Source organism: Alligator mississippiensis, chromosome 3, assembly GCF_030867095.1.
Source record: "Alligator mississippiensis isolate rAllMis1 chromosome 3, rAllMis1, whole genome shotgun sequence".
Lineage (NCBI taxonomy): Eukaryota > Metazoa > Chordata > Crocodylia > Alligatoridae > Alligator > Alligator mississippiensis.
Window position 1 is genome coordinate 46,046,162 of NC_081826.1, and position 17,941 is coordinate 46,064,102.

General features: G+C 44.8%; 1 protein-coding gene across 3 annotated transcripts in view; it reads left to right on the forward strand.

The window, feature by feature from the left end:
- Positions 1-332: 332 nt before the first annotated feature.
- PIP4P2 (phosphatidylinositol-4,5-bisphosphate 4-phosphatase 2) overlaps positions 333-17,941 on the forward strand; it is a 53,592-nt gene continuing 35,983 nt past the window's right edge. The window contains exons 1-4 of one of the 3 annotated variants that reach the window (XR_009460675.1): positions 333-571; positions 8,517-8,665; positions 11,175-11,281; positions 15,291-15,414. Coding sequence is in view for 2 of the 3 variants with exons in the window: in XM_014610197.3 (XP_014465683.1) it covers positions 466-571; positions 8,517-8,665; positions 11,175-11,281; positions 15,291-15,414 (486 nt within the window). In the remaining variant the exon portion in view is untranslated. The remainder of the gene's footprint in view (positions 572-8,516; positions 8,666-11,174; positions 11,282-15,290; positions 15,415-17,941) is intronic. The other 2 variants (XM_019486544.2, XM_014610197.3) reach the window with 2 other exon arrangements.

Here is a 17,941-nt window from a genome sequence, read left to right on the forward strand (position 1 = left end):
GAGCAGAACCAACCCCAAGTGCCAGGAGCTCCCCCTGCAGCGGTGCCTGGGGCAAGCACAGGTGCCCTCTTTCCTGACCCGCTCCCATCAGGAGCACCCCCCTCTAGGGCTAGAAAGATCAGGGATCCCCTGCCTCCTCTCCCTCCCCAAGGCGGGTGGTGGCAGGCAGCAGGAGATGCCACATCGCCTCTGGTTTTCCCCCTGCTCTGGTCAACTTTGCCAGAGGCTGCTCTCATGGCAAGCCCTGCCCCTGGCCACCCCCATCCATCAGCTGGTGGCAGAGATGGACAGAGGCAGCGCTGCCTAGTCCCATCCCCCCTCCGGGTTTTTTTTCCCCTCCTCCCTCCCTCCCAGCCCCCTCTGTTTGCTTCTCCTCCTCCCCCTGCCTTGTGACACGGAGAGGGAGAGGCAGAGGGAGAGAGAAGGGCTCTTCCCTGGCAGCTCCTCTCTGCCGGTGCTGCAGTCATGGCTGCGGAGGGGGTGGACGAGCGGTCCCCGCTGCTCTCGGCGCCCAGCTCCGGCAGCGTCACCCCGACCGCGCCTCCCTATCTGCCCGACGGCAGCCCCCGAGGTAAGGCCCGCGGAGGGGCTCCTCGCGCCCCGCACTGCAGGGCCCGCGGCGGGGAGAGGCAGGACCGTGAGTTTGCAAGGCGCTGCCTCTGCAGCCATCGGGCTGGGCTGGGGGCGCCTCCGTGCCGTGCCCTTGAGGGGCTCCCGGGCAGCGCCGCCTGCGCCCTGCCCCTCCCGGCCCCGCCACGGGGGAGCCTCAGCTTTCCCGCTGGCCCCTTCCAGGCGGCTGCAGGCGGCCCCGGCTGCCTTCCCGGGGGGGACGGGGCAAGCCCTGCCCGCCCGCTGCGGGCTTCTCCCCGTGACATTCCCCAGCCTCCAAGGCCGGGGCCGGGGTCCTGCCCGGCCTTGAGATTTCCCTCTTGCTCCAGCCCATTGTTCACTCAGAGTCATGCTGCTCGGCGGCCCGGCCTCCTGTGGCCCCAGCTCGTCTCTCTTTCTCTCCTAGAATTGCGGAAAAGCTGCGGAACAACAGGTAGTGCTGACGGAAAGGAAGGGCAGCGTGGATCCCCTAATTCACGTGGGAAGTAAAAAATAAACAAACAAACCCAACAAAAAAAATCCAGAGTGGTTCCCAGCTGCAGAACAAGCTGGGACCCGTTTATTTACAGTCACCACTTCACGTGTTAAAGCTCTAATTATTGGGCTTGAGTCTTCCCCTTAATTACAGCAGGCATAAACCCAAAGAACAGTTAATTGTCGCTAACCAGACTTCTTCGGGGGAGCTCGGGGGTACAGAACTGGGACTGCTGCAAGGATTTCTGAAAGAAGTCAAGTGGAGCAAAGTGGGGGAAATGCTCAGAAATCCCCATCTAATCTCCGCTGCTTATCAAAGCCTTGTACCAGTGGACACCAGGTGGTGGAATGCTACTTTGGTGGGCAGACTGGTACCAAGCAGTAGCAGCTGTGCAGCCTGGAGTGGCTATTTAACAGACATCACTGTGAGTGTCATGTGACAAGACATATTTTTAAAAAGCAAGGTTTATGTGCTAGTCTATTTGTGACTCAAATTCATGTTGTGGTTCTCTTATTTTATTTTATAGGTATGGGGAAAGTGGCCCATTAAGGTCTGTTCAGTGGTAGGGATTTAGGTTTTAGTACTTAAGGAAGCCACCCAAACTTGGAGCTAAGAATATTAGTACAGTTAAATTTTGAATATGTGGTGACAAAAACCCTCCACTTCGTATGTTTTGTATTATTTTGGTTTTGGGCTAGGTAAAGCTTTTAAACAAAGCAGAGTGCCGGAAAAAGCTCAGACTGTTAAGGCTAAATAAGATTTGTTCAGCTTTAGTAGGAGCGTTTCAAATACAAGATTCCACTCCTGCTCTCAGTGTCTTCCAAGGAAGCGGAATTGCATCCTAACTTTCTCATTTGTTACGAGATGGGTAACATCCAGTTTTCCTGAATAACAAACAATAGCGAGAGCTAAAACAATATGTGATTTACACAGGAATATATGGTAGATGGGACTCTAAATGAAAATGGATAAATGCTACCAGCAGACAAGTTTGTATTTAGTTTGATCCATTGGTGATGCATAGGGGGTGCATGTGGGTGCACCACGTGCACCCCTGAGATTGGCCATGCACCTCCTGGAAGCACCAACCTTGAAACTGGGAATGCACTTTAAGTTTCACCTCTGGCTCAGTGACTGACTGCTGGGGGACCCCTCCGCCCCCTGGTTGGTGATCAGTCACTGGGCCCCCTCCCGGGTCAGTGAGCTGGTGCCCCCTCCCCACCGACTTGGAAGGCACCAGTTGCCCATGGTCTGATCTTTAAGCTGAAAGAAAATGGGGTTCTTCTCTTACTAGATATATGGTAATAACAGAGCTCTGCTAATGCTCTGGGAACATACTCACAATCACCTGACATTTTGAATAGCACAGGCCAGTACCAGGCCCAAACCAGAGGTCTCCGGTATTAGATTTAAAGTGGAATTTAATTATGTAGGATTACCTGCCTAGGAGGAAGTTCTGAATAGAAGGCTATTCCTAACCATTTTAGAAACCTATATATATATATATATATATATATATATATATATATATATTTTAAAGAATAAGAATTCTTATTCTTTAATGGCTTTTTTTTTAATTATTCATTATTCTCTGTGTGTGTCTCTACACCAGGTTATTTTGAAAATCAGATTATTAATTATGTAATGGGGATGATTCAGTGCAGTGACTCAGGCTTGAACCCAGGTATAAGCTTATGATGTAGCACTTGGCTCTGACTTACCTTATTCCTAATAATATTGACTGTTGAAATGGAGAGAAAAAAACAAAATGCTTATAGCTTTCAGGGTCACAAGAACCCAGCCAATAACTTGGTATATGTGCATGTTCTGTTCAAGACAGGGTCTGGAACTTGAATTCAAATGACTGCATGATATTAACAACTCTGTGTTCTCCCACAGAAGAGGTGCAGAGTCCCTGTGAATAGGGTTCTTTTGCCCACCAAAGAAGTACTTGGAACAACAATTTTGTATGCCTTGCAGTTTATAAAAGTTGCTTGTAAATGTAGTAGTAGAGTGGGGTTATAGCCATGATGGTCCAGGAATTATGTGAGGCAAGGATTTTTTAAGGTAATATCTTTTTATTGGACCAACCGCATAGCTCCATCTCAACTATGCAGTTAGTCTAACAGAAGATATTGCCCTAAGAAATCCTTGCTTCCCTTTATTTATAAGGGCACATTAACTCATACTCGCAGAATAAAATAAAGGAAGAATACAAGTTTCCTGATGCACATTACATAAACTGACTGTATAGTTTCCTAGTTTTTGCCTCTGTCAGTCAGTTACTCGTAAGAAGGTTGTCTGCTAGTTGCAATGGAACTGTACAGTATGTACAGCTAGCATCAACGAGAGAAGGGAGAAGTTGTTTTTTGCCCTAGCTGGAGATCACATCCTCTTCCCTGCCCAGGCAGGCCTGGGGAAGTCCTATGTCACATGTGACCCTATCCCCTCAGAATCCCCCATATAAATTTGATAACCTTCCTCTTGGCTCCTGTGCAGTTTCCAGGGTTCAGTACACTATCCATGTGTGGATCTAGGATTTTGCAAAAGCAGGTGCAGATGGCATGGTGCAGCAACACAATACACATTTTTCTCCAGTTAAAGAGAAGCTACAAGATGTACTAATATGCTATGGGGCCCACAGCTATAGTATTTAGTTTAAGGTCAAAGCAGAACTCAATACAACTTTATTGGCGTATGCAGTTATTTGCTAGATACTATATCAAGTTAAAAAAATTAGAACAAACTAGGCAAAAAGGTAGTATTTTATTAGTCCTGTAGTCATTATAGTTAAGTGTACATTTCTTATTTAGAATGATGATACAAAACTTAGCCTTCTGAAGTATCTTGACAGTGCATCCAACACTTCACTGTTATTCATTTCCACACCTGAGTTAAGGTTTTTAGCTAGAACTAAAAGCAGTATGCAGGCCTGTGAAATAGGGGAGAGAGGTTATCAGGAATAGCTAACCGAAAGCAAAGAAGAAGAAAGGGTAACTGCAGAACTGGTGCCTAAATACTTGGGCTATGAGTTCATAGATTCATAGATGTTGGGGTCAGAAGGGACCTCAATAGATCGTCGAGTCCGACCCCCTGCATAGGCAGGAAATAGTGCTGGGTCTAGATGACCCCAGCTAGATGCCTATCTAAGTTGAGTTCTAATAAACTACAGTACCCAACCTATGTACTTCCTTAAACTACAAAGGACTCTGGCTTTTAGGGCTAGTATTACTTTCCCAATGGGGAGAGAGCTTTTTCCTTATTGCCCTCCGTGTATTTTGGGTCCTAGTAGCTTGTACTTACCTGGGCTAATGAGCTATGTTAAGTGTTTGTATTTTGGGAATGACTTAATTTTGTTACCAAGAGAGGTTTTGAAGAGGAAGAGCTGCTTCTTTCTTATTAAGGAGTCTGTAGCTGCTTACATACTCCCAGGGTATGGTGCATTGGAAGCACTAGACCTGCAGGGAACTTCTTTTCACACAAGCGGAAAGGTAGAATCTCTAAAGCGCATAGGATTGTGTTAGGGGTTTATCCCAGGTATAATGTCCCAGAAGACCATGGCCTGTTAGGTAAAGGATTAGAAAAGTCTGAACTATATGCCACAGCAAGCAAATATTAGGCACGCATGGTCCTCTGAAATAGGAGGGAGCAGCAAAGTATGCTCCTCAAAGAAGTGGCCTGGCAGCATGTCTATACCAGAATGCAGGAATGCCAAGACATACTCTACAACCTGTTAGTGGCAGGAGTAAATATCTTCTCAGTTTTGTGAAGCATGTTGGTTTCCCAACATGGTTATTTTGCAGTACACACCAAGAGAAACCTTCTCCTGGACTGTACCCTTGGACAGCCAGGTTGCAGGGTCTGGACTATTATGTGATCCACCAGGAAGAGTCCACAGAGCAGTGGCTGGAGGTGGGCTGCAGTTTGAGGTGCTGTGATTAAAGCAATAACTTATTTTCCCCAGAAGATTCTTCATTTACAATTTCCTTTTATAGGCCTGTGTCCCAGCCATCCAGTCTGACCAAGGAAATGTAGATTCAGTTCCCCTCGGGGATGGACTCTAACAACTTTCAATGTCAGATATTCAGAAAGGCAAAGAGTGATAGGAGTGTCTCCTCATCTTCTTGGGGCTAACTATATTACAGGTTTCCCTTGCTTTTTGCAGGTTCTGTATATGGGAATTTGGTCTTATGCGATGACTATTTTTACACCCCAAATTTGTTATATGCGAGGAAAATTCGTTATATGCTAGGTAAGTCTGTAGGGGAAGGGGCGGGGGGAGAGGTGCGGTGCAGCCCAGCGGCTGCAGGCAGGTGGCGTTGGCCTGTCCCGGGGCTGCGGCAGGGAGCAAAGCAGAGAGGACTGTCAGTGGGTGCAAGGTGCAGCTCTTGCTGCTACGTGCACCCCAGGCAGCCTGTGGGGCTGCACCAGGCTCTTCCCCAGGAGCACATGACCCTGGATCTGCGTACAGGATGAGAGCAGGCTGCCACTGTGGGCTGGGTCTTGCAGTGGCACCAGGCTCTTCCCAGTGCTCAGGGCAGGCAGGCACCCCAAAATTTGCTGTAGCCCCCACAACCTTTTTTTTTAAAGCTGTAACTATGATGATTTACTGAGGTTTTTCATGTTTCATAGTTTGTAGGGTCAGAAGGGACCTTGACAGATCATCAAATCCAACCCCCTGCCATGGCAGGAAAGAGCACTGGGGTCAAATGACCCCGGCAAGGTGTTCATCTAGCCTCCTCTTGAAGACCCCCAGGGTGGGAGCCAGCACCACTTCTCTTGAAAGTTGGTTCCAGATCCTAGCCGCCCTGACTGTGAAGTAGCGCCTCCTGATGTTAAGTGTATGGATAGTAGAAAATATTTTTAAACTTCAGATTCCAAAATGTTTAGTCTGAATTTGATTTGTCATCTTGACCTGTGTGTTTATAGTATCTTTTAGCAGTAGATACTGTTATCTTCACATTCTTAGTATCTTTACCTGTATCACAAAATGATAACTTACCCTGATGAATGTTTCTGGGAGGTTTTCTAGTCTAGAAACCAATCAATTTAAGAGTAAGAACATTGTAATGATCATTTGAAACATCCACAAGAGGTTATTAGTTCCTATAAGGGAAGTTATCAGAGGCTGAAAACATGAAAGTGAACATAGCTGAACTAATGAAACGACTGCTTTGGCTGTACGCTTGTAAGTGGAGAATCTATATAACTCAGGGAAGTCACCCCAGAATTACTCCAGGGCATATGACAGGCTTACAGAAATTCTGTTCTTCTTTGACTTTTAGAGTCAAATTCTATTAGTGTTTTGGGTTGCTTTTTATGGACTACCAAAACTGAGGTTAACTGTTGGGCTTTGTGAGAGGATTTTTTTGTTTTGTTTTGTTTTGTTTTGTTTTGTTTTGTTATGGGGGGGATAGAGGGTGTCCAACATTTGGAGATGGGTTAGCATTCTTGTAGTACCTAACCTGCTTACGGTAATGGAGTAAAGAAAGGATGTATTGTGGCTCCCCATGCCTAGAGAAACCTGGTAGAGCTAATGGTAGGCCTGTCAACTGTGATGGTCATATTTTAATTTTTTTCTAGTAGCTATTCTTTTAAATGGGTATAAAATATGTCTGTTTTGGTTTCTCTGAGGAGCCAACAAAAGCTTCAGATGTGAGCTACTGTAGTGTTTGTCTTAGTGTGTCTTGGCTCTGTAACTTAAAGGGAGCTTTTCACATTTCATACCTGTTCTGGGTTTAGGCTTCAGTTATGGTTTGTTTGTTTTTTTTTTTTCCTACTCCTCAGTATATTTATGCAAATTAGTGTCTTAATAAAATAAGTGATTAAAGGTATTTATGAATGTTGTAGTATAAGACTCCTTGTATCATCTTCTGCCTACTGAAATTCTTTTTTATGTCTTATTGAATTGTAGCAGGGATGTGGTACCTTCTTCCTTTCTGTCTTCTGTAGAGAGTGGAAAAAGGGAAATCTGCTGGCTCAGCATGTTGTGGTTCCTTATTCCTCGTTTAAAGGAGCAATTTTAAATGACTAAAACTTTCCCTCTTGGGGTTCTTGCTTCTTTTTCAAGATGATTCAGTGTGTTATTCCATTCACTCCATTCTTGCCAGGGCCAAATGTCACATAGCGTACTGCAAACTTCCACTGAGAGACTGTCATGATCCCCACAATATTTTGAGGCATTTGTGGGATATCGTGCATGTTTTCTTGAGTTTGTTTTACTGATATGACATGTTATTTAATAGAAAAGCCAGTATTATACTGTGATCATTTATGCTGCTTTTATCACTGTATGGATTATGTTATGCCATCTGCAGGTAATCTTTATGATTTTGGGACATAGTTTAATCCAAGGAATTGAGGAATGCATACCTAAAGAAAAAGGAGAAGGCAAAACTGTTAAGCATCTCTTGCCATTGTGTAATTAGGTGAAGATAAATTGCCACTCCCAAACACAGGCTTGAGGGGCTGTTGTTGGGACGGGCCCCCAAGTTATTTTCTGCTTGTAACAGGAAAATTAACCCCACTATAATGAAAGCAGCTCAGAGAAATGGCCCATTAACTAAAAGAATTCCAGATGCCTCAGGAAAGAGACATTTCTGGGGATTCTTAGACTCACTAGCAATTGAGGTCATGTTGATGGGAGCAACTAGCTTGCAGGTATTTTTGGGGGCTATCTATGAGATAATCATGGTCTTTGGGGGGAGTCCAAGTGTCTGGTGGTCAAGGGTGGCTGGATCAGCAGGAAGGCCCATCTCTAGAAATATTGGCAGGCCTCTCAGAAGAGCTACCTTCAGTGGAAGGTGAGGGGTCTCAGGACCTTAAGGGTTGCTACATGTTATAGTATTAAGCTTATAAACTTGACTTGGAAAGAAGGGTACTTCTGAAATTCTGAATTTCACTTTCTCTAACTTTCTTTGGCTGCTTCTAGTACCCACCTTTTTATATTTCACTAAAAATACTTTTCCTAGTGTTTCACCCTCTTTGGATGATTTCACTGTTGCTTCAAGTTCTCCAGCTGTCTGTTTTTTGTAACTCTTCCTTATCCTTCAGTAATCAATGCTAACTCTTAAAGAACTTTTTTTGTTCTTTGACTTTTTTGGAGTGAAAGAATCTGGTACCAAATGCTCAGAGAAAAACAATGCAGGGTTACAGGGGTAGTTGTTCTGTCTTTTTTGCTTCCCTATTGTATCATGTAATGCTTCTGAATTGTCAGTATTCTTTACATTGAAGTAGGACTAATATCCCTTTTATAAAATACTCAGAAGTGCAATTAGTTTGACAATTACTCATATTATCATACCACCTAATAATGCTCTTATTCTTGTTTCAAGCTATTTCTAATTGCCAGAAATATTTCTCTGGTGAAGAGTGAGCTTGGGATCCCTATGGGTTTGCTTTTTTTTAAACTTATTTCATCATTTCTCTGCAGCAGAACTCCCACCTCCATATACCGCCATTGCCAGTCCAGATGCCAGTGGTGTTCCTGTAATAAACTGCCGTGTGTGCCAGTCTCTAATCAATTTGGATGGCAAGCTTCACCAGCATGTTGTTAAGTGCACAGTTTGCAATGAAGCTACGGTAAATTGGGTTTTTAGCTTTTTCTGTTGTTATTGACATGCTGTTATCAATTCCTGTTACCTAGAAAGGGTAGGTCCCTGGTCCACATAACTAATTACTAAAATGAACTAGCAGGCAAATTTGAGGGTATAGTGATTTTAAAGCTTTGCCAGAGGGTTATAGTATTTTATATTGAGAAGTGTCAAGTAATTGTAGTTGTTATTAATAACTCTGTCAATTAAAATGAAAGTATATCAGAAATATGTTAAGGAATGTGAAGATGCTTATGGAAACAGTTGACAGATTCTTTGGGCAAAATGGAAAAGTATGGCTATCTTATCTAGTCCAGCCCTTGGTTAACACTGCAAGGGTTAAGAACATTTAGTTTTAACTTAGTAATGATAACTGGTTATTAGCCCCTTCCTCTCTTTCCCACCCCCCCCCCAAATCTGACAGATCTATGTGATGTTTTTAAAAGAAAAATAGTAATTTGCCTTTTAGCAGTAAAAACCTTTCCCCCTGCCAGCTGTGATAGTGTGAACTCCTGTAGCATTATCAAGAGTAAATCTCTCAGCTTTTGGATATTTATGATTTTCCTTTGAGAAGAAACATAGAAGCTGAATTCCTGTGTTAGTAGTTGATGTAGTAGAACAGAGGTGGTCATTATCCAGGTGGTTTGGAAGCAACTTGATTTGCAGCAGGCTGCCAAATTAAGGGCAAACCAGTCAGGTATTTGGTGTGGCTTTCTTCAAAAGGCACTGCTTTTTCACTCAGTAGTCCTGTACAGCTAATCAGCAAAGACATGCCATTTGAAATAAAAGCTTAGCAGTCCTACTGTCTGTGGCTCTGTATTCCCCTGGTTACTTTGCAAACCCTTATCTTCACAGAAGAGGGAGGACCTAACCCTGTGAAGTATCCCGGTTCTACTTCATTTTGAAATATCTTGTTTTCACTGAACTGAACCGCCTTGCAATCAGTGGGTTTATCATGAAAAGGCAAAGCTTACCCATTTAACACTTCAAGCGGGGTTATTTGTTTAAAAAACATTTAAGTTAATGCTTAATGCAATTACAATTCTCAGGATACGAATGTTTCACTTTTTCCACTGGATTATAAAGTCCTTGGTTTGTTTTTTATACATATGTTCACAGGTGGCTGTATATTATAATTGTGATTGTAGAAACTACTGGAGATATGTTAGGGTGTGAATTAAACAGTACAGGTTCTCTATGGTCACTGCCTGTATGTGTACTTTTAGCTTTACCACAAAGTAATTTGTCCTGCTTTCATTGAGGAGTTAGCTAACTTGCATTTGTCAGAGCATGCAGCAAGGCAGTTAGTGGAGTAGCATTTAAACCAGGGGTGCTCAACCTCTGGCCCATGGGCCAGATACAGCCTGTGGAGCCTTGGCATCTGGTCTGCGGGACTCCACCTGGGTTGGGAAATGTGATGGCAGGGGAGCAGTAGCCATTAATATGGTCACCCTGCCAGCTTGCCAAGCGGCAAGCCCTGCATGGCTGTCAGGGCTGGGCTGTTCCCCGTCCTCCCCACTTCACCCACCTTGGGGCTGGCTTGGGACCATACTACCCCCTGCCTGCCTCCTCATGGCCAAATGGTGCTCACTGTGCCCACCCCGGGTGCCAGATGAGGACCACCAGCCAGATCTGGCCCACAGGGGGTGGGGAAATTGAGCACCACTGGCTTAAACCACTATTAATTCACACCCTAATTTACCTCATGGTGACTTGTTTACTGCGATACCTTATGTATATGTGCATACTCTATCTTTAGTGGGATACTAATACAAGCTGTTACAGTGTATAATTCTGCAGCCATAAGAGGAACAAAGTCCCTCCAACTCTAACCTGGCTCCATTTGCTATCAAATTAAGGACTATTTAGCTAATTTATATTGATATAGACTAGTGGTGTTTGATCCCCAGCCCACAGGCCAGATCTGGCCTACCAAGCAGTGTCATCTGGCCCTCGGAACTCCCCATGGGTCTGAAAGCTTGGCAGTGGGGCAGCCTTAACTGCTGCTCCCCTGCTGTCAAATTTTGCAAACCCATGGGGAGCCCCACAAGCTATATAAAAGCCTCGCACACTATACTGGGTGCATGGGGCCAAGATGCATGAGGCCTGATCCAGCCAGGTGCTGATCATCTGGCCCATGGGGCCAAAAGATTTGAGCACCACTGATACAGATTCATATAAACCTACCCAGGAGCAGGTCCAGGAAATTGAGAAGGAGAGTGTGGTAGAGGCAGAGAGCTCATTACACGTGTGCCTGGTGGACAAGACTGGAGCTCACAGCATTGAAGGATGATGTGACCATAGTGCCATATCCCACTGAATCCATTTCTGGACATACCAGTTAAACCGTATCATCTGCTGCATGCTGTGGTGTAGCAGTTCTCCCATCCTTTTCAGAGCGGCTAAGATGTCCATGTGGCCATACCTTTAAGGAATTAAAAAATAAAGCAAAGTTCATTATTTCAAGGCTAATATCTGTCATCTTTTCTCTGGTCTAGCCAATCAAAAACCCTCCTTCAGGGAAGAAGTATGTTAGATGTCCATGTAATTGTCTCCTAATCTGTAAGGATACATCTCGAAGAATAGGCTGTCCAAGACCCAACTGGTAAGAAAATTCTCAACTGCAGTAGTTCCATTTCATTTATAATAAAATTGCTAGGATGATATTGTAATGCAAATATTGTAAATAAGTAGCTAAAGGTACACAGATATTTAAGTATAGACTTTGATCATTTCATTAAAACTATATTTACAAGCATTTGCACAGAGCTCTGGTCAGATATTAATTTACCTGATTCATTATGTTAACATACTTAAAGAAAAAAATTATACCTTGTGCCATAGTAACTATAGTCTGTTTGGGATTGGCTTCAAATATCTCCATTTTTTTATGGAATGGTATTTCACATAAGTTGTATGTTTTATATACTTTACAAGGAATATATGAAGGCAGTAATGATACAATGGGGTGAACACTTGATTCTGGTAAATGCTGCATCTGATTTTCCCCAGAAAAGTGGCAAGGACACAACTTACTTTATTACACCCCTTTTATAGCTCATGAACTGTTAAAACTTGCAATATCTCTTTGAAGAAATGCCACCTATCTTTTCTTCTTCAAAACACCCTGAAGATATATTGCTTCTCTTTACTTAGAATAATTAGCTGACTTAAGCAATCTGATATTGTGTTCTTCCAGCCTTAAAAAAAGAGGCATCTCTCAATGCATAGGATGGTTCTGGTGCATACTTGAGTACCATGAGTGAAATTCTGACTGGTTGGAATTTTTCAACTGTTTCCTCTCCCCCTCTCCCAATTGGAAAATACTAGCTTAGTTAAAAGTGAATCTTTTCATGGAGCATGTGAAAAGTTATATCAGTGAAGAATTTTTTTTATATCCATAAGGGGATTTCCCCATTAAATTTGAAGCATCTACAATTGCAAGGAGCTGATAGCTTGCTGATCCTGGCAGATACCTAGGGTGTTTGGGACATTGGTTCAAATCCTTTTAGTGCATGATTTAGAGCAGTGGCTTTAACCTGGGTATCCTGCATCATGTCTCAAGTGAGTGTCCTAATCAAGGCGCATTCAGCTGTTCTGATGCGAGTCTCAGTCTGTCCTGTTGGAGTTTTGTATACATAATTAAATATTCATTGTAAGAAGAAAATATTCATTATACACAACTCCCTGATGAGTGCCATAACAGGCTGTATACATCAGTAATATCTCCCTCTGTGCCTCCCTCCTATCCCTCCCCCACCCCCGCCCCCAGTAACTGCAAAGTGCAGGAGCTCCAACTGAAGCAACTGGGCAGAGCAAAGCTTACACAGCGTCATCTGCACTGACCACCAACCTTGTTCTGGAGCATGGGAAGGGGGTGTCTTTCTTCTTGGGAAACTTGAAAAGGTCTTGTTTTGTGCCAGTGCAGAAGAAGAAAAGCTTCTGAAATCTCAGACATACTTGCAGGATGGGACAGCCATTTCTTGTCCTGCTGTTGTCACAGCATTTAATATACAGGTAAAAATGCAGCAAAAAACCTAAATACCCTAGTCTTATTAAATGATCATTCCCAACAGTGAATACCTTCTGAGCAGCTCTAAGATATGCCTTGTTTGTGGGGATAACGGAGCAGATTTTTGAGCAGACTGTGGGCAGTGCTTTCTGTAGAGAGCCCTTCACAGAGAATAGCCTGCTATGAATCCTTCCACCTATTCTAAAGAGGAACCAGCTCAAGATCAGTGTCTGCAAATCTTAACTCTATCAGTATGACAAAGGGAGAGAGACCTTGTGCATTGCAAGACTTCGTTGTTTCCCACCACTGCACCTCCGTCAGGTTCCCAGCGCCAGAAATGAGCAGAACCCAGTGAGAATTTTCCTATCGGTTTTTTTCATGTGCTGTTATTCTGCATGAACAAGTTTATATGACTAAATTTGACATATGGAATTATCCACTGTGGATTACTTGATCATAAAATCAAGCAAATGACAAACATTGACATTACATGGTATTAAGAGCTAGAAATTGGTGATTTTATTAGTATCATATTGGGGTGTACTGATATAGATAGCAAATTATTCACCAAGAATATCATCTGATACCGATACAATAACCGATCTACAGGAATGCAGCCGGGCAGCATGGAGAACAGGGCCTGCAGGCAAGTCTGTGGAGGGGAAGGGGCATGGGGTGTGCACATCGAGGACCCCATGGTTAGGGAAGGAGTGGAGCAGGGGCAGGGCAGTGAAGGACCCTGGGGCCAGGGCAGGGAGTGGGACAGAGCCACGGGTGGCTTGTCCAGGGGATCAGTGTCCTGGCATTTAAAAATGGTGGTAGGGGCACTTGAACTAAAGCTCATCAAATGAGCTTTAGTTCAAGCACTGCCACCACGATTTTTAAGTGCCGGAACCTTTTAACTTGAGCGGGGCCAGGGTCGAGGCGGGCTGCCCACTGTGGGCTCGGGGTTCTTCACCCTGCTGCCTTTACCCCAGGAGCTGCACACTGGCCATGCTGCATCCCCTGCCCATCTGGTGGCAGTGGTGGTGGTGAGCTGTTCCTTCTGCTGCTAGATGGGTAGGGGGTGTGGCATGGCTAGCGCATGGCTCCTGGGGCAAAGAGCTCCAAGCCCACAGCAGCCAGCCCATCTCCACCCTTGCCCCACTGGGCTCCGCTCCAGTTAAAAGCATCCTGGTGCTTAAAGGTGTTGTCGGCGCTTGAACTAAATCTTTCAATGAACATTAGTTCAAGTGCCCCCACTGCCATTTTTAAGCGCTGGGATGCTGATCCCCTGGATGAGCTGCCCACGGCTCCATCCCATTCCATGCCTGGGCCACAGGGTCTCATTCACCACCCTGCCCCACACCCTCCCTCACTGTGGGGGCCTTAATCTGCCCCCCCCCTCCGTTTTCTTCCCATCCAAAAACTTACCTGCAAGGTGCTGCTCTCCATGCTGCCCGAGTGCATTCCTGGCTGTGTTCATGCGTGCGGCTGTGCACCTGTGCATGGTGTCTGGGGGCTCCAGCCAGAAGGCGTATTACATTTATTGGTACATTATTGGCTATACCCGCCTAAAAAGCTGATAGCTGCTGATGTTAATTTTGCTTTTATTGGTGCCAATCTGATATGTCACTGATATATTGGTAGGGTGAACTTGATGTTAGATGAATGCAAGGGTATCAAACATGTGGCCTCTAGGACTGTCTTGGGGGGGGCATTAACCCCAGTGGCTATCAGAGCAATTACGTTTGCAGGGACAGCACTTGGGGAGTTAATATTGCTTGCTCCACTAGTGAATTCCCAGTTTTGGATCCCTGTTAGGAATGTAGGGCAGAAGCAGGAACTGTGCAGCTGCCAGAACCTAAGGGGTTAATGCCACTGTTGATTGCTCTGCTGCCAGAGGTGGGCTGTCCAGCCTACAAGAAGCCCCATAGTTTGGATCTGGCTAAACAGGACCAAATGAGTTTGATACCCTGGATTTAGTGTATTAAAAGTTTTTGATTAAGCAAAGCATAGCATTTGCAGTATTCTTCTGATCCACCAGATTTGAATGACTTTTTGGCTACAGAAAGTACAGGGAGGCTGCCTGGTTTGGTTAGGGTGAACTGGGTAGGGTAGGAAGAAGGAATTTGGCTGGAGGAAATAATAGGGAACAATCCCTCATTTTTAATCGGGGTAGAAACTGATTGGGGAAATAATTTTGCTTAGAAAACCAAAAAGTATTCCTTAGCCCTACTGCATATTTTCTCTGGCCACTTTTGCCTGTCCCAGTTCACAAGCTTGATTTGTCTGGTTATTCCAGGCTTGATGGACTGTGTCTGAGAGAGAGTTCTTATAAACCCCAAGCTCTTTGCCATTTGCTGACTGTCTTTTCTCTCTGTAATAGTTTCCACTTAACTGGATGGTAATATAACCTCCAGTGGAGGCAGGGGGAAGATAAGAAATCCATTATCTATTTGGAAAACTCTGTAGGGGGAGAGACCCAAATTGGTGCATTTTTAATATGTTTTAATACATTTTATAGGTATAAAAACATGTTTGTGTCTAGTGCTAATCACTTGCATACGCCTTCCCCTTCACCAGCCTAATGACAAACACGCATTTAATATTCTTACCACAGTAGACGCATCATTAATCTTGGTCCAGTGATGTTGATTCCAGAAGAACAGCCAGCTCAGCCTGCCGTGTCTGTTCAGCCAGATGGTACTAGGGTAGTGTGTGGACACTGTGGAAATACATTTTTGGTAAGTAACCACTCTGCATTGCGAGTCTGAAGGCCAAATTTTCTCTCTCATATCTGCTACTATTGAAAGTCCTGGAATTGCATCCTAGAGTCTTCCCAGCCATCTATCACTGATGTGAAAGTAAAGCTCTTGGTAAGCTGATTTCATGTTTTGAGGTAAAGCATATCTGAACAGTTGGTAGCTGGGATTTTTCCCACATGTATGTTCAAGGAATTCCCAGTATTTCTTGCATCGAGGGATCAGTCAAACGCATAATTATTGCCCTACTGATGGGAACTGTATAAGGACCTATTTTTGTTAGCGTACAAGTATGTTCCATGACAGTTAAGATAGTATAGTCGGTGCTTGTTATAGTTACATTTTTCGGTCACTTATAACTTTCTAGAACTTGCACTCTTGGATGAAATGTTCTCTGCCTGGATGCCAGTTATGCAGAACTTGGGTGCATGCTTAACTCTAAGCAAGCACATATCATCCTTGAAAGACTGGAACTTCAGTTTATATCTAAATTTGAAAACGTTTGAGAACTTGAGTAAATAACTGAATTATCTTTGTGTAGGAGGACTGAGAAATAAGCTACCCTGAAATAATTGTGTATCCTTTTCCCTCAAATAATTGTGCATCCTTCCTGATTTTCCATGATCCCTTCTGTTTAAAGTGTAATATAGAATTAGCATGTGCAACAATGCTGATCATTACTTTAGTTTGGGGAAACTGGCTTTAATTTCCCCAACCTATGTTTGGGAATTGTGTTCTGTATATGAACAGCAGACTTGTGTTTTGCCAGGGTAAGATGACTGTAACGGGGCCTTCTCAGGGCCGATTTCCCTGTGGCCTGCCCACCTATTTCTGGGCTGCCTGCCTTCTATCCTGCCATGCCTTGTTGTTATCTATTTAATAGATGTTAATCAAGCGGGAGACTGCCCATTGCTTGACCCGATGCCAGGGGGTGCTATCTGTGGCTCCGTTCCTCCCCTACACAGCAGCCCAAGCCTCACAGATGGCATCCAGATGTTCTCACAATCACCGGCCCCACACTGGGCCCCATAATCCTAGTGTCGAATCCCTCTATGATCCCTCCATTCTGGCGGCCTAATCCACCTTCATCCTGGGCATCATAGCTCCCTGAACTGCTTCCCCTTCCAGGTGTGGTCCCCCCCGGGACCTTTGGCTCACTAGCCCTGGCCCACCTCCAGGCCAGTTGGAACCCCAGGCCCTCGGCTCTTGGGCATTCCTTGCAGTGGGCCCCTGGCCCTTCGACCCTTCTGGTCCTGGCCCCAGCATTGACCAGTCAGGGGAAATCCAGACAGGTGCGAGTCTATGGCCTTACTCTCTTTCTCTGGGGGTCTGCCCTCCAGACCCTACAAAAAGGGTAACGCACCCGGTTGTGGAGGCTAGGGGTTAAAGCTCCCCGACCCGCCTTTCACCAGGGTGGTAACTGGCCTGGCATTTCCTGGGGGCTCCTGCACCACTGGGAGCCCCACCAGGCCACCCACTCCTGGCAGGGTGCAGTTTTAGGTCATACCCAGAACCAGGATTTCATAGATTTCATAGACATTAGGGCTGGAAGGGACCTCGGAAGATCATCGAGTCCAGCCCCCCGCCCAAAGGGCAGGACGTCAGCTGGGGTCATAGGATCCCAGCAAGATAAGCATCCAGTTTCATCTTGAAGGTGTTCAATGAAGGCGCTTGAACAACCTCCGGCGGCAGGCTGTTCCAGACCTTGGGGGCTCGGACAGTCAGGATCCTCCTGACCATCCCCTACAGCTCCTCCCTTATCTCCAGATGATACCTGCAGCAAGGCGATGTTGTTGCCTGGCCTCCAGCAGAAAACTGCCCTGTTTATATGGGCAGCCCTAGGTTCAAAATGCCTCATCAGGCACCTGGCAGCTGCTAGCTCCAGGCCCTTAAAGTGGCAGGCACAAACAGTGAGTGCCCTGCCGCAATGACCAAGACTAGTGCTTACTTCCTAAATAAATTATCTTCCAACCTTGTTGGAGCAATGGGTCCTTCCATCTTTGTAGTGTTTAATAGGTATGGTTCCTGTACTCTTTAGTTAAATTTACAGGGTCAAGGTAAAGGCTCTAGCTTGTTTTGTAATGCTGCAGGAGAGCAGCTCCTTTGCAGTTTCTTCTATATTTATTCCTACAAATCCTGTATGTGTGTTAACAGATCAATTGGTGTGCACTGATCATCACCTTAAACACTAGTTTAAATCTGAGTCTGTTAGGAATGAATGAAAGGTTCTTGTAGGCTTTTGAAGGTAAAGGGTATGTTTGTTCTGGGCATTATACTTGGTACTTGGGTGTGATGGTTGTTCCCAAACTTTTTAAGAACAGGGTTGGCAAACACTTTTCTAGAATGATTCAGGCAGGGATGATCCTCCTTTGAACAGGAGGCTGGACTAGATAACCTCCTGTGATCACTTCTAGTTCTATTTTTCTATGATTCTATGACTTTGGAAAGGAACTAGGAAAGTTGGAAAGCACACTTGAAAATCCATTATCAAGATTTTGGAAGCCAGAAG